This window comes from Haliaeetus leucocephalus, unplaced genomic scaffold (genome assembly GCF_000737465.1).
Source record: "Haliaeetus leucocephalus isolate CR32 unplaced genomic scaffold, Haliaeetus_leucocephalus-4.0 Scaffold317, whole genome shotgun sequence".
Lineage (NCBI taxonomy): Eukaryota > Metazoa > Chordata > Aves > Accipitriformes > Accipitridae > Haliaeetus > Haliaeetus leucocephalus.
The window spans coordinates 1178050-1192826 of record NW_010972753.1 but is presented as its reverse complement, the minus strand read 5'-3'; the positions used below and the strand labels follow the sequence as shown (position 1 = coordinate 1192826).

The 14777-nt window shown below is 35.4% G+C and overlaps 1 protein-coding gene across 3 annotated transcripts in view; it reads left to right on the top strand.

Annotated features, from left to right (window-relative positions):
- The window catches only part of RPS6KA3 (ribosomal protein S6 kinase, 90kDa, polypeptide 3), a 64704-nt gene that overhangs the window by 31470 nt on the left and 18457 nt on the right, over positions 1-14777 (top strand). For all 3 annotated transcript variants that reach the window (XM_010571268.1, XM_010571269.1, XM_010571266.1), the window contains exons 6-13: positions 1119-1225; positions 3508-3545; positions 3936-4078; positions 7204-7274; positions 11201-11289; positions 11567-11631; positions 11733-11835; positions 12650-12774. In XM_010571268.1, coding sequence (XP_010569570.1) covers positions 1119-1225; positions 3508-3545; positions 3936-4078; positions 7204-7274; positions 11201-11289; positions 11567-11631; positions 11733-11835; positions 12650-12774 — 741 coding nt within the window. The remainder of the gene's footprint in view (positions 1-1118; positions 1226-3507; positions 3546-3935; positions 4079-7203; positions 7275-11200; positions 11290-11566; positions 11632-11732; positions 11836-12649; positions 12775-14777) is intronic.

The window sequence follows — 14777 nt, the reverse complement described above, 5'->3', positions numbered from 1 at the left end:
TCCTCGTGGGATCTTCCATTATTTGAGCTTTTAAATGTTTCTTATAGAGATTTCCCTTCCTGAATGTGCCAGTACTAAATATTGGCTCTTTTGTAGAAGTAACATCAGCAACAACCTTTTGTACAAGCTTCGATATCACTTTCTCTCTTTAAACTACTAAGGGGAAAATATATTATATTCTCCATTCTTAACTCTTGCTTAAAATAATGTTCATCTGTCCTCCCCATTTGCTGTTCATTTTTCCAGGTCCATATGCTGTATCTAAAGATACTAGTCTTAAATTCTAAAAAAAAAAAAAAAAAAAAAAAGTAAAGCTGAGCAGTAGCTGAGGTAGAACCAAATGTAGGATTTATTTTTTTTTATATTTACTTTTTTCTAAATTCTCAGAAAGGCTTAATTGTAATGTTTTCTGTCAGTGGATCACAACAGTTGTTGGTATAATTGGGACATGTTCATTTCATTGACTGTAAACAGGGGTTAGTTTATCTTCCTAACAGAAAATGTGGGATTGCTACCTGAGATCTTACCTGTGCTCTTATATAGGCTATTTCCTTAGTTTACTCTTTGATCTACCTGTTCTGGAGTTACCTCTCAGGCTGCACCTTGGGGGTTTTTACCATCACTGTAACTTCTTTCTCATAGTACTTAGAGGCAGCCTGCTCAAAACCAAGAGGCGTATGCTGCTCTTGTCTCTCTGCCTTTGTAGATGAAATTCAGGCATTTGGACTTCTTTAGTCCATTTGTTGTCTGGAAATGAAATGGTCATATCTAACAAAGAGGTAGTCACATTCTTTAAATGCTTCCCAAAATTTTTCAGTCCCACTACAACGTGCCTGTCTGTTCTCTTGAACAATCAGAAGCAAATAATCTCAGTTTTGCAGAAAGAATAATATATTGGCTTCAGAAACTCTTTCTCAAGTATGTACTGTGAAATAGTATTGATTATAAAATCCTAGTTTTTGTCTAACCAAGAAATCGGAATTTCTAGGGTTTTGTGTAGAAATGAGTTCAAGTGTTATGAATAACCATTCTACAAAACCACTGTTACCATTGTTTAGTTGGGGCTGGTGTAAGCTTTACAGATTTTGCATGTAAAATACATTGGTTTTCTTTTTCAGGTGATGTTCACAGAAGATGATGTTAAATTTTACCTGGCTGAATTAGCGCTTGCTTTAGACCATCTACATAGTCTTGGAATAATATACCGGGACCTAAAACCAGAAAAGTAAGACTCCTCTGTGGCAAATGCAGTGTATTAATTTGATTTCTATAGCACTTCTACCTATGCACTTCTCTTTTCAGCTGTTAAACTTCAGTAATTTACCATATAATCTGAACAGGGAGGGAGGTGGGGGAAGCTTGTGGGTTATTTTAATCAAAAGGTTGGATTTCATTTCCACTAGACCGTGAGCATCTAATTCCAGAGTGATATGCCAAGTACTATAATCCATGTTACTTTTGAGTATACTGAAATATTCCTACCTTTCATTTTCCAGGTGGTTTAGGGTGTACAATGGAGAAGAGGTCTTCTTGGCCTTTTGTTTTTGTCATTATTGTAGAATTTCTGAACTAGAGATAAACTTAGAACAAATGCACCATACAAAGTTACAGTTGAATGTTGTGTCCTTGCATGTGAAAGCCTAACAGCAAACATCTTTTTTTCCAACACTGATTTTTAAAATGCACTGCAGTAAGAGCAGGATGGAGTTTAAAATTTAAAGTAAAATATGAAAATATGAAAATATGAAATAGGCTTTATTATGTATATTGGCGATCACATAATTACACTGAAAACTTAAAATAAGCTTGAAGCTACAGTTCTGGTATGGTGTTGTGTCTCAATATATTAGTCATCCATGTTTCACTCAAATGACTGAATTCTGTCTCTTCTTAATGTCTTTCCTCCAGTAATTTTGGGGGTTTGAGTTTTAGAAGATGTAAAGAAGAAAATGTCAGTGCTATCATCTGGAACATTTGAGCCTTTCAGATATAAATGTATGCTGTAGTGTTACCCTCTACCTGAAGGGGAATCTATGTGATGATATAATGCGTGCGTCTCCTCTCTTGTGCTTAATCAGATAGTTAACATACTCTGCCTCATTGCCAGGAAATCTGTAATAACTCTGAAGTCCTGATGTCCTTGGTGATCCCACTTCTCTGTTATGGCTATATGGAGAACCTGAAAAGTCTGAGAGATAACTGTCTCATGTAAAGTACTGGTGGAAAAGAGCAAAAATGAGTAACAAGTATCACAGAACCTGGCTCTTCCATGGAACTTCCACTACGATAGCTTGTTCTTTTATGCATCTCCTGGAAGAAAGACACAACTTTAAAAATGTTCAGCCCTAACTGACAAGAAGGGAAAGATTCATACTCAAATCAGAAATTTGGAGGCTTTTGGCATGGGGTTGCACTTTCAAATGAACAGGGAACTGATGATGTTTAAACTTTGGGAGTGTTCTGTTAAGTAATTCTAAAGTGAGGAAAAATAAGCTTACCAAGTGGAAGAAGATCTTTGAAGAGCAAAGCGAGAGAACTTCAGTTATTTTGCTAACACTTACTTCCAAGAGGAAAAGAGCAAAACAGTAATTGTCAGAAGACTAAATAGCTACTGCCTCAACCATAGTTTCTTTTTTGTTTTTTTTTTCTAAATTGTATATGTCTACACCTATTGAAAAGCCTTGGTTTTAAGCCTTGGGTGTATCTGCTTAAAAAAACCTATCAAAGGTTGAAATTACTTGCAAGTTATGGATGAGATAGTACTAACTCTCACAGGCTGTTATATACCTCCCTCTGTACCTGTTTCCCACCGTGGAAACTGCCAGGAGGAAAAGGGAAGGGTAGGGGAAAGGGACAAGTCCTGCTGGGTCCTGCCTCCTCCGCAGGACGGAGGAGCTGAGTCCGCTGTGTCGGGGGTGTCCTGAACACTTTGCGTGCTTTTAATTGCGATTACATTCAGTGGTGGTTAAGGATAGCTGGCGTCTCAGAGAAGTGTGGCCTTTTTTGTGAGTGAAGTAAACACAAGGCCTGCTCTAAGTGTAGGTAGCCCATGGGTCCTCCCCTTTGGTACAACATGTGAATATTTATTACTTGGTGTTATTTGAAGTGGTCAACACCCTTTGAAACAGTAATTCACAAATGAACGCCCAGAAGTAGAACTATATCTCTATTTTTAACAGTTGGGATAATGACACGTGCTGCAGATGGCCAAAACTGAAAGTTCAAGAAAAATGTTACTATGTACTGTGCTGAATTTAACCAAGTAGTTAAATAGAACCCAGATATGTTGATAATGTTTCGTAATCTTTAAAAAGAAAGAATTGAAGGAAAAGAAAATGTATAGTTTCAAAATATCTCCTACTAATGATTCATTTTCATGCACGTTCAATTCTGCTTGTCCTTGTGTATGCTGTTCTGCTTATTCCTAACTGTTGTCAGTACATTGTCTGAAACAACAGTTAAAAGGTATTTTAATTAATTTATTTTATTCTTTTCATTGTTTTTTAGCATCCTGCTTGATGAGGAAGGACATATCAAATTGACAGGTGAATAAAGGGAAATTGCAACACTTGGATCTTTTCTGTTCATAATAAAATCTTTGCATTTTCCTTTTTTTTTTTTTTTTTTGGTAAAGCGATATGGTAAAATAAGTAATTTTAACTGATAGGTAATTTTGCTGTGGTGCAAATAATGTAATTAGTTTGAAATAAATTAAATCTATAAATATTTAAATAAGATATCTGCTTTACAAGTGTATCTGATGTTATAGACCTGTGACAATGGATGGAGGGGAGGAGAATTCTGTAATTCCCATGTGTGTATTTGGATGTATATATGAATGACATAAGCATCATATTTCACATTATGGTGAAAGTATTAACCGTGGGTGATTAAAAAAAAAAATTACATTTAGAACTTTTTTTTTCCCCTTCCAGATTTTGGTTTAAGTAAGGAGTCAATTGATCACGAGAAAAAAGCCTACTCTTTCTGTGGAACAGTGGAATATATGGCACCAGAAGTCGTTAATAGACGAGGCCATACACAGAGTGCAGACTGGTGGTCATTTGGTGTTTTAATGGTAGGTTTCTGGTAAATGTAAATAATAGCAAAACTATGCTTCACAAAGTTTGGTGAAACAACTCAAATGTTAAACTCTAAGGTGAGATTTAAATGAATTCTAACTACCAAAAAAGTCTAAATTATATGAAATTAATAACAATACCACAGAGTTTGGATCAAGAACATGGACTAGGTCTCATATCAACACCAACAATACGCCATATTTTTGTTACTGTTGAATTGAAATATTGTCCATCTGTTGTAGTTTGAGTGCTACGGAGACTAATAGGAATACTAAAGTATACAGGAAAAATACTGTCTCTTCCAAGGCAGGGAAGAAATTTAGATCCAAATTTTGAATTTGAATTTATTCTCAAGTGGAAAAAAATGAATGATAACTTTCTAATTAGTCTCCAGTGTAATTACAACTTACAGTAATGACAGCTGTTGCTCTCGCAACAGAATAATCTAAATGGCACTGAGCTGGTATGGGATATAGTTGCTCAATTGCTTACGGTGTTTCTACAAGGCATTAACTTCTGTGAAGTTGCAGGGTCAGGGGAAATAATATGTGTATCAAATATGGCTTTGGAAAAGAAAAATCATGTTTGGTATTTTAGGAGCTCTGAATGGCTTTTAATATTTATAATCTTTGTGTGCATTTTTGGCATAAAGATTAAATAACTGTATTTTTAAAGGAAATGTTTTTGTTTCTTACTGCTTCTGATACATATGACTGTAACAATACAACTAATGTATGTGCTTTGTAGTATGAGAAGGACTCATGTCTGAAAATAAGTCATCCTGTCACCTTTTAATTGTCTGGAATGCTGTTGTGATCTGAAAACTGACTATGTAAAAGTAGCACCTGATAACTAAACTCTCTCCAGACAGGCAAGCACACACGCACCCCCTCACAACTGCACATTTTATCCATAAGAACACAGTCAATTAAAAGATAATTACAGTGTAGTTGCAGAATATTTGTTGTTGATAACACAAACATAGTTAAACTTCAGCTTTACTTTATAAAGATGGAAAACTTAATTTTGTGCTTATAAAGTGCATATGTCAAAATTGAAAATCGCTGAAAGATATTAGACATGACTGGTGTAGCTTTCACAGTCTAAGTGCACTGCTTTTTAAACACTTTGGCTTCTACTTAAAATACAAAAATACGACCTTAAAAAGCAAATTGTTTAAATTAGTATATGGAATACAGTGCAGTTTTCTCTAAGACATATTTTTGTTGCTTGCATTTCTAGTTTGCATGGTAATTTTCATAGACAATCTGTATGTATCCACTCATAAATCATTCTTAATTAGAATCTGTGTTGATTGAGAATTCAAGTGGTTGTTGGTGTGGTATGAGTACACAGTATCTCGACTGAACAGAAGTTATAGCATAGAAATGGAGACTAGAAGGATATCTCAACAAATCATTTGGCCTCTTTTCTTCTGCTGCTAGACACTAGGTATGTTTAAACCATCCTTGAGAAGCACATTCCAATTTGTCCTTTAAAACAGTGACTGTTTTAAGAGATGTCAGACATCTAAAAACATTCATTTAAAGTTTTCAGAAGCATTGTGCATTTATTGAGGTATTGTCCTGCTGAAATAAAAGATGATAACTACGGAAGGCCAATGTTGGCTTATTCTTAAAGTACTATTGGCCTATTGATGTTAGAATATAGTATTTTTGAGGGGGACAAAGAACATGTATGCTAAGTTGTTAATACAAGTGTGTATGCTTCTGACAAATAGAAGCTTGCTAAAGAAACTTTTTATTTCAAGCAAGTGTAAGTGAAACATGCAGCACTACAAATTTACCTTTAAAAAGTTTTTCTGCAAGTGCAATTTGTGAAGATCATTCTAAACTATAAACAAACAAAAGGTGAATTTTTTTTATAGTTTTGGCTTATGCCTCTCAATCTTCCTGACAATTGTCTTAAGAAGTGTTGAAGTTACATTCAATTTAAAATTTTAAATACAAGTATACATGTAAAAATAATATTTAGAGTAAAGAAGACTTAGCAGCTTTTATTCTCCGAATACTTTATAAGGTAGTAAGAAATTCAAAATTTTATTTTAATAGGAAAGGGTTTTAAAAAAATGCTGTTAGTGCAACTTCATGCTCTTATTGTAGATCTAAGAATACTACAATAACACATTATTCACGCAAGTTATCCATGTACATTTTTAATGCTTAGAAGGCTGAATGTTTGGGTAGTACCAGAAAAGAGAGGATACCTTGTGTTCAGGATGACTTAAGTTTGCATAAGCTGTTTGGAGGATTCCTTTATAATTATTTTAATTTTGATGGCTTTAAGTGTATGCCATGAAATTTCATTAAACTAAGTTGTTTTGCAATTCTTAAACCAAAAATCAGGATTTCTGCCTCAGTGTTGGCTGCTGTGACTGCTGCCAGACTGCTTTTACTACCTCACTTGGATCCGATATCCCTGCAGTATACTGCAGCCCAATGGAAGTGCCTTTATATTTATCCATTTTTACTCAGTCACTTTCAGAACAAATCAGTATTTTAACAGTGTCTGTTGCCTACTACCAGGCACTGTAGAATGTGCATGCACGTACTGTGTAGCTCTTACGTGTTCCTTCAGGCTTTATTTCTGCTGTATGCATACAGTAACCACTTTTCATCATGCATGTCCTTGTCAATCAACTAACCTTTTTCCCCTTTCCAATTAAGGCTATGTACATGCCAAGTTTAAAAATTTTGACCTTTTTAAATATTTCTGCATGAGGAGAAATCGTCACTAACTTTTGAAAGGGGAATCTTTTTCCCTGCTCCCCACTCCCTTGAAAACTAAAATACAGTTGTATGGATCAAGTCTTCCAAGAATAAACTTTCTAGGCAGAAATGAAACACAGAATGCTATATTCTAAATTGTTCAGATAAAAGCATGTAAAGCAAGGTATCGATATAGGAGAATATTTTGCAGCTTTAAAAATGGCAAAGGCTGCTTAATTTTCATAGTAATTTAAATTGTACAATAGAAGTTGTTTTGCAAAGACTTGATTGTTAACATGCATGAACTTTGGAAGGTTAAGATGCTAAGTAGTTTTGTCAAAAATTAGTTTTTGTCCAGGTAATGTAATTGATGAAAGTTTTACTCTATACAGTTTGAAATGCTCACTGGTACTCTACCTTTCCAAGGGAAAGACAGAAAAGAAACCATGACTATGATTCTCAAGTGAGTACACTCTTATTTATATATCTCATCAGGTATTCTACAGGGATGCCCTCCGGGCTGCAATATCTAATTTCTACTCTTCCCTCATTTCCAAAGGTACTGGTAAATCCTCACTCCCTATTCCATACTATTAATTCCCTTTGCCACCTATCTAATTTGCCTTTCTATTCCTCCCCCATACCAGGTACAAAGAATTTCATAGCAGCTCTCTAATCTGTAATAACAACTTCTCCAACCATATGATCTTTCCCATCTTATTTCCATAATATTTTTAACTTTCTTATCCTTTTTGATAACCTGTGCATTTTTTCCTTCTTGTTTTTTGGTTTAGGTTGTTTTGGGGGGATTTTTTTTTGCTTTTTTGGTTTTGGTTGGTTTTTTCCTCAAGAAAGTATTTTGTCTCCTTATCCCCTTCTCTTATCTTACCAGCTCCTCACCCTACTTCTTTATATTACTGCTGCTGCCAACAACTTGCTTCCCTGATACTTCCTCTATTCGCTAAAGTGCATCCTCCCCTATGTACTCTCCTATGACTTGCCCAAGCTCCAATTTTCCCCTTTGCTATCTCCAGTATAGATTTTGCATTAGCTATATTGTGGAAATTGCTTTCCTTCATGCAGTTAACGTTCTTGTTTTTGCTAATGAAGGCCTGCTTTTTTTTTTTCCTTGCTGATCCCCTACATATTCTCTGAACTAATACAACCTGTGACATAATTGTCCCGCTTTTGGGACTGTAGCCTAATGCTGTGCAAACATCTCTGTTTCCTCATATCATAGTTTCACTTCTCTGTTTCCATTCATTTTTTTACTAATGCCTTTTTTTTTTCCTGTGGAAGCTCGTAAGACTTTTTTAGTTTTCTCATTTGTTTTCTGCTTCATTGTTCATCATTGTTCTTAGTCCTGTTACCACTTGTCTACCCATATATTGAAGCCAGCATTTCTTTTGCACCAACAGCCTGTTTTGAAAAGTAAATATATGAAATTCTTTTATATTTTTTCTAATTAGAATGTGAAAACTGCTAGAAAACAAACTCATTCTTTTCCTTGTTTTTGCTTTCATAATGTGTACATGTTATGTTATTCTTTGCCCTTGTTTTTCTTCCTCATCTTATGTTTGCAAATGTATTTAGTGATGCTAGTTTCTTCTGCTGCCTCAACACCATACCAATTCAAATCTTCATGTTGTGATTATTGAATGTCTTTAACTAAAAGGTTCTATCTGTTCACAGCAAGCATAAACTGCTTCTGACCACCTCCTACTTACAAGAAGCTAGTCTGAGATAGTTCTACTGTACCCTCACTTATTTCAGGAGCCATGCATTTTTTTTTCTATCCATGTCTCACAAGTCGCATCTTTCTCTTCTTTCCTCTGCCTGCATGTGACTCCACTCTGTTCCTCAACGGTCTTTCCACTGTTGCTACAAAAATCTTCTGTATTCAGCTGCCATGTAGAATATCCTCCTTGCATCTCCCCAGTTAATTGGCATTCATAATTACTTTCAGATTTCATCTGAGCATGTATCTCTAATTCCCTTTCCAACTTTCTTTTCTCACCTCCTAGTCTCTGTAATTGTTACTAGTTTCAGAGAGCTGCACAAAAAATGTGATATGAAGTAAAGCAATTTTACCTCTGTTTTAATGTTCTGTACGCTTACGATTATTACCTATGTATAAATCTGTTTTGCTGTCGGTGATATGAACAGCTGAAAAACATAAGATATTTTAAAGTCTTTTCTCATAAGTTCACATTTTTTGTCTGGCCCCATAAGAATGGCAGTATGTTTTCTTTTTATTTTCTGTATACTAGTAAATGTACTATAGTTCTCCTTAAATTTTTCATAAAACTGTTTAAAATGGACAGGTGTGCATACAAATTCATATTTTCTTAGTGTATCATTTAAGATATATTGCTTTTCTTACCTTCTGTTCCTGAAAATCCACAGAAAATGTATTCTTTTTATAACATATGTTTTTCTGGGCTCTTTATTTCTCACAACATTACCAATACAAGTTTTTGTTTATTCTTGTGGGTTTTACCTAAAACTGAGAAACTGTGCAATTTGAAGAAATCATATTTTGCAGCAATAAAGTTAACTTTTTAAAGCATCTTTTCTCCTTTACTAAAGAGCAATACCTTCATATAAAATTCTGTCTTTGTCCATCAGGAATGTCAGAAAAAAAAATTGCTGTCACTCATGTAGTTGTATAACCTAGGAACTCTGAGGACCTGGTGATTGCCTTTTCTGCTGGGTCATGTGGCCAGTAAAGGATTTTGTGAAAGATGCTCTGTCATGGAAACGGAGCAATGACAGTCTTAATCTCTGTGTTTTGCACAAGGGCCTCCAATTCATTCCACTGTGGCTGCAGTACATACCAGTCCTCTAGAATTTATTTTACATATTTTGTTTCTGTTCATTCAGTCACTTCTCCATAAGATTAATTGCAGTTATGTTTTTGGCATGGTTTTAGATTTTTCTAAGCAGTTGACCTCTCATGCTGAACCTCCAGGCTGCATCCTACTGTTGGAGCTGGTTTGGATTATAATAGGACAAAGATTTCCACCCACTGCAGCGCAGTCCTATCATATTTAGTTGTCTGGGCTCTGTCCTTCAATAACATTGTAAATGATACCATTGTGCTTCTGCAGCCAATGTGTTCCTTGATTCCTTCTTACTGTGTAGCTCTGTGATACTTTGCTGTGAATGGAAATGACATCAAGTGAACGTGCAGTGAAATCGCTGTATATAAAGCGTATGAGTAAGAACAGAGCTGCTAGTGGTGCGTGGCAATCGGGGAAGCGTTGCGTGGCCCACAGCCCGTTCCTCCACTCCACTGGTGGTCTTGATCTGCCTGTAGGATGTTATTGGAGAGCCCAAAGAAAGGCAAAGTTCTTCAGACTTCCCCCCGCCCCAGCCTCTTTAATGCTGAAAGGAATAGAATAGAAAATTTAGTAAATTCCAGTTTTAAAGTCATGAATAGTGAATCAATGACAACGTGTATGCACTTGCTGAAGTGACACGGAGGTGGACATCTACAAGTAGCTGAAACACAAGGCAAAACGTGTGTTCTGGTTGAAACACAGAGAAAGCTTGTGTCATGGATTGTTACGGAAAAAAGCAAGCTACAGGTTGAATGAGAGATGTAAAGGAGGGAGTTACGTCTATCCTTACCATTATCATGGTCATAAGAAAAAGTGGGACCTAGTAACAGTGTGCAGATGGAGGCTCAACGTTAAATGGAGAGGACAAAAATATGGTGAGGATTACAAAACAAAATTAAATGACAGAACTACAAAAACTTAAATGTAAAAATTCAACACTGGCAAGTTGGGAAGTAATACTTGAAATGGATTGGGGGAGAGCAAAAAGAAAGGAAGGAGTGATTTTTTTTTTTTTCTTCTCTTTTTTACTTGCTAATTTCGTAAGGTCTGTCCTACCTTAATTCAGTTTCTATCTTCTAGCTTAGGTTTCCTGTTTTGCTTGGGTGTTGTTGGTGTGTGTCATACTGTGGTAGTTTTCTTACCCCTTCTAAAATGTCTTTTATCTTACTATCAGAATGGATTTGCTTGTTTGGTGTCATTTGGTAATAACTGGACTTAAAAGTGTGTCAAAGCATATTACAAAAACTTACAAGTTTGTAAACTGTTATCCTATAATATTCTTTTCTACATTTTTTACCACCTCTTCCTCTACTTAAGTTCCTGAGTCATTACTGAAAATATTATACTACTCAGAGAAAAAAAAAAAAGAACTTACAGGTTTACATGACTGACAGCACTTTTGCTCTGTTTCTGATGTGTGAAGGCAATTTCTTAGTGATGCTGTTTTGTTTGATATGGATTTGTTGAATGACAAAGGACAGGGGGAATGCAGAGTTAATTCTTACCTAAATATGTTTGTGTGCTATTAATTATTTTTGTTCTATAGGGCCAAACTTGGAATGCCCCAGTTCTTGAGTCCTGAAGCACAAAGTCTTCTGCGAATGCTCTTCAAAAGAAACCCAGCAAACAGATTAGGTAAAGTGTTCAGCAGAATATTTTCAATTTGATCATAATATTGATAACATCAATGATCATTAAAGTGACTAAATAAATTTACAGTTTCTGTGTAAAATAGGCTTTGAAGTAAGAACATAGTTTGCCTGTTTGCTCCTCTAATGATTGACAAAATATTATCATTTCTGGTATTCATACGTCTAAAATTAATGCAGAAGAAATAAGAAATATAATTTTGCTAGTCATTCTTTTGACCAAGAAGAAAATAATTCACAGACATTTTTCTTCCTTATAAAAGGAGCAGGTCCAGATGGAGTTGAAGAAATTAAGAGGCATGCATTCTTTTCAAAAATAGATTGGAATGTGAGTATCTTATTCAAAATTAATTCAGCGGATTTCTTAGTTAAGTGTTTGGTGGTGTCGTATAACTTTTTAATTCACTCTGGCCTATGCCTTTTCTTCAGAAATTGTACAGGAGAGAAATTCATCCCCCTTTTAAACCTGCAACCGGCAGACCTGAAGATACGTTTTATTTTGACCCTGAGTTTACAGCAAAAACTCCAAAAGGTAAAAAAGATAATAATTAAAAAATTTACATATTCAAAAATTAGAAACATTGTTCCTCTTCAGCTTACGTAAAGTGTCTTGTTCTTCCAGGTGTTGCTGGGCTCAATGAATGCTCACAGACAAGTATTCCGTAGTTCATAAAAGTTTTTGTGGTCTTCAGTGTAAATATATCGTGAGGGACAACTGAGTTGTCCTATGTTAAAAATAATCCTCAGCAACAAAACATATACATCAGTTCAATTTTACCTATCTAACTGATCTCATTTTTTGAATTCAAAAAGATTATATGTGTCTCTTTAAAGGCTATATTCTATGGCTTCATTTCACTCATGATGGTGACTACATACTATGTATATGTAGAAGCGTAGTCATTTCAGACTTTGGGTGGCAAAGTTGCTGTTTCGGTGCAGTCTGTCTCTGCATAGCTTTACACTGATCTATTCAAAATATGATAGAAATATTTGTTTTTACAAATTTAGGGTGTTACCAAAATTTGAATACTTCTCCTCCATAAATATAGCATAGATATGCTGCTATATGTAAATATTTTCTGCAAAGTACTGGGGTTTTGTATAATAAAATATTGTCTGACAGTAATTTGATCTTTGTAGTCATTAACTATCATTTGTGTTTCTACATGGTATATGCAAAACAATTCAGTAATTATTTGTATTTTGGTCCTCAGAAACACTTTCTGCAGATTCCAGTTTCTGCGTACTTTATAGAATAAAGCTATAGTTTGCTCTTCAGAGTAGACATAATCTCATCTCTAATTTTAAAAACTTTGCTTATAAGTACATGATGTGTTTTTCAGATTCACCCGGTATCCCACCTAGTGCTAATGCACATCAGCTTTTTCGGGGATTTAGTTTTGTAGCTATTGCATCAGATGATGAAAGCCAAGCAATGCAGACAGTTGGAGTGCATTCAATTGTCCAGGTGAGTACATCTACTTGAAAGAAAAAAAAGTCAATAAAACAGTATTGCTACCTCTTGGTGGGGGGATTGTTTCCTTCATCACAGAATGAAGTACCATGACAAAGTCATTATCAGCTTTATACAAGAAAAGTAAACACCAGATTACTTTATCCAAACAACACCTCTGAAGGTGCAGGACCTGTTTAATTACTGAGCAGCCAAAGGTGTGAATAGGCTTCAACCCTTAAATGAAAACATTTACCAGCTGTACTGTATTAACTCTTGAATATCAAGCCATAATTATAAGGTGGAGGGGAATTACAGACACCTTGATCTTTTTCCCCTATGCATGAAAATATCAGTTGATTCCTGCAGTACAGTAGGAGGAGGCACTGCAGTACGATTGTGAATTGTATCTGGATGTTTTGGACTTCTGTGTGTTTTGGAACCCATGAACCAGCATGTATTCCGTCCCTCCCAAGCCACTTTGAATTAATGTGCTAATCTGTGGTATTGTGTAACTCATTTCAGCGCATCACACATACAGTGTTACAGTACGCACAAAAGCATTGGCTTCCTAGCAGTATTGGAATGACTCCGATACGGTCTCCCATATTAATAATTGCGAGGTGGTCACTTCTAGTAGCCTAATGCAGTTGCTATTCTTGTATGTTCTATTACTGCCAGTACTGCTTATTTTTGGACAACAAACCTTTGGTTAGGTGCAGTTTTGTGGGGGACAAGAAAGGTGGACCTCATGCTAGAATGGGGGAGAGGCATGCCTTGTGGCCTTATGAGGCTGAGGTCATTCTAAAAGCACGCTTCAGCACTGGAGAGTTTACAACCAGCAGGGAAAAAAGCAGATGCATGTACAGGGAAGAAAATTAAGACCTCTGCAAAAATTGGCTTTCTACCTCCTCTTTCTGCTTTTAACAATTCTAATTGCCAAGGAAGGCTGAATCGTGAAAACCATCTGGTGATCTAAATTGTGTTGAAAACTTATTGGTGCATAGGTAGGAATAAAAAGGTATGCTGTATGATTGGGTTTATTTATATTTTTCATTGCAAGGATATTTTGCAAATGTCTGAGAATTTTTAAAAAACAATTTATTCAGAACATGAATAGCTCTTTTATTTCTTTAATCCTCTCATTATGTCTAGAATAGTCATAACATGCTTGTTTGTACACGTTACCTGTTTCATGTGTAAGAAATCGCTACATTTCAAGGGGTTTTAGGTCCTTTCTTATTCTAAAGAAGCTGTCTGATTTGGTATACGCATCAGAATGACTTCTGGTCCTGAAGCCTTGCTAAAAGTTTCTGCAAGCTTTTCTGTACTCCTTCTTTCCCACATAGTTTTGTGGATGAAATTCTGTCTCTTTGTATATGGTTTCCTTCTCTTGTAAAGGTCTGTTTCTCTGCTGCCTTTCCTCTGTGCCCCTCAACCGCTTCCTCACTCCTATTTCCTCTTTTCTGTGCTGCAGGATACCCAGATGGTTTCCTGCGAAGGCTTTGCATCCTTTGCACAGACTCCTTATACTACAACACCATTTCCTTCCCTCACAGGGGTGAACACTTGTCCTTCTTTCAGCTTTTTATTTCTGTGAAAGGATTTTTGACTGCCATTCCGGCAGTTTCCAGTTAATCTGATTCTATTCAGTATGGCTGAATTTTCCGGCTGGCATTCATCTATTCAGATAATAGAAACAGTGATGCTTTTTTACCATTATTTTATCATGTAGTCTTCTGATCTTCTTTGTTTTGGAGATTCTATCTTTAATAAATCATTAACCAGAAAAATCATGTTGTCAGTTTCTAAAATACAGTGTGCATTGTTTACAATGTGTCTAATATGTAATTTATCTCATACTAATATCAAACAGAAGGTAGTGGCTATTTAGACCACTTTGACTTACTACAGCCATCAGTTTAAAATTTGAAGCAAATCAGTAGGAATTAAAAAACTTATTTTTATTATAAAGACCAGATATATATTTAGAATATTCATCAATTGATAATGTTATT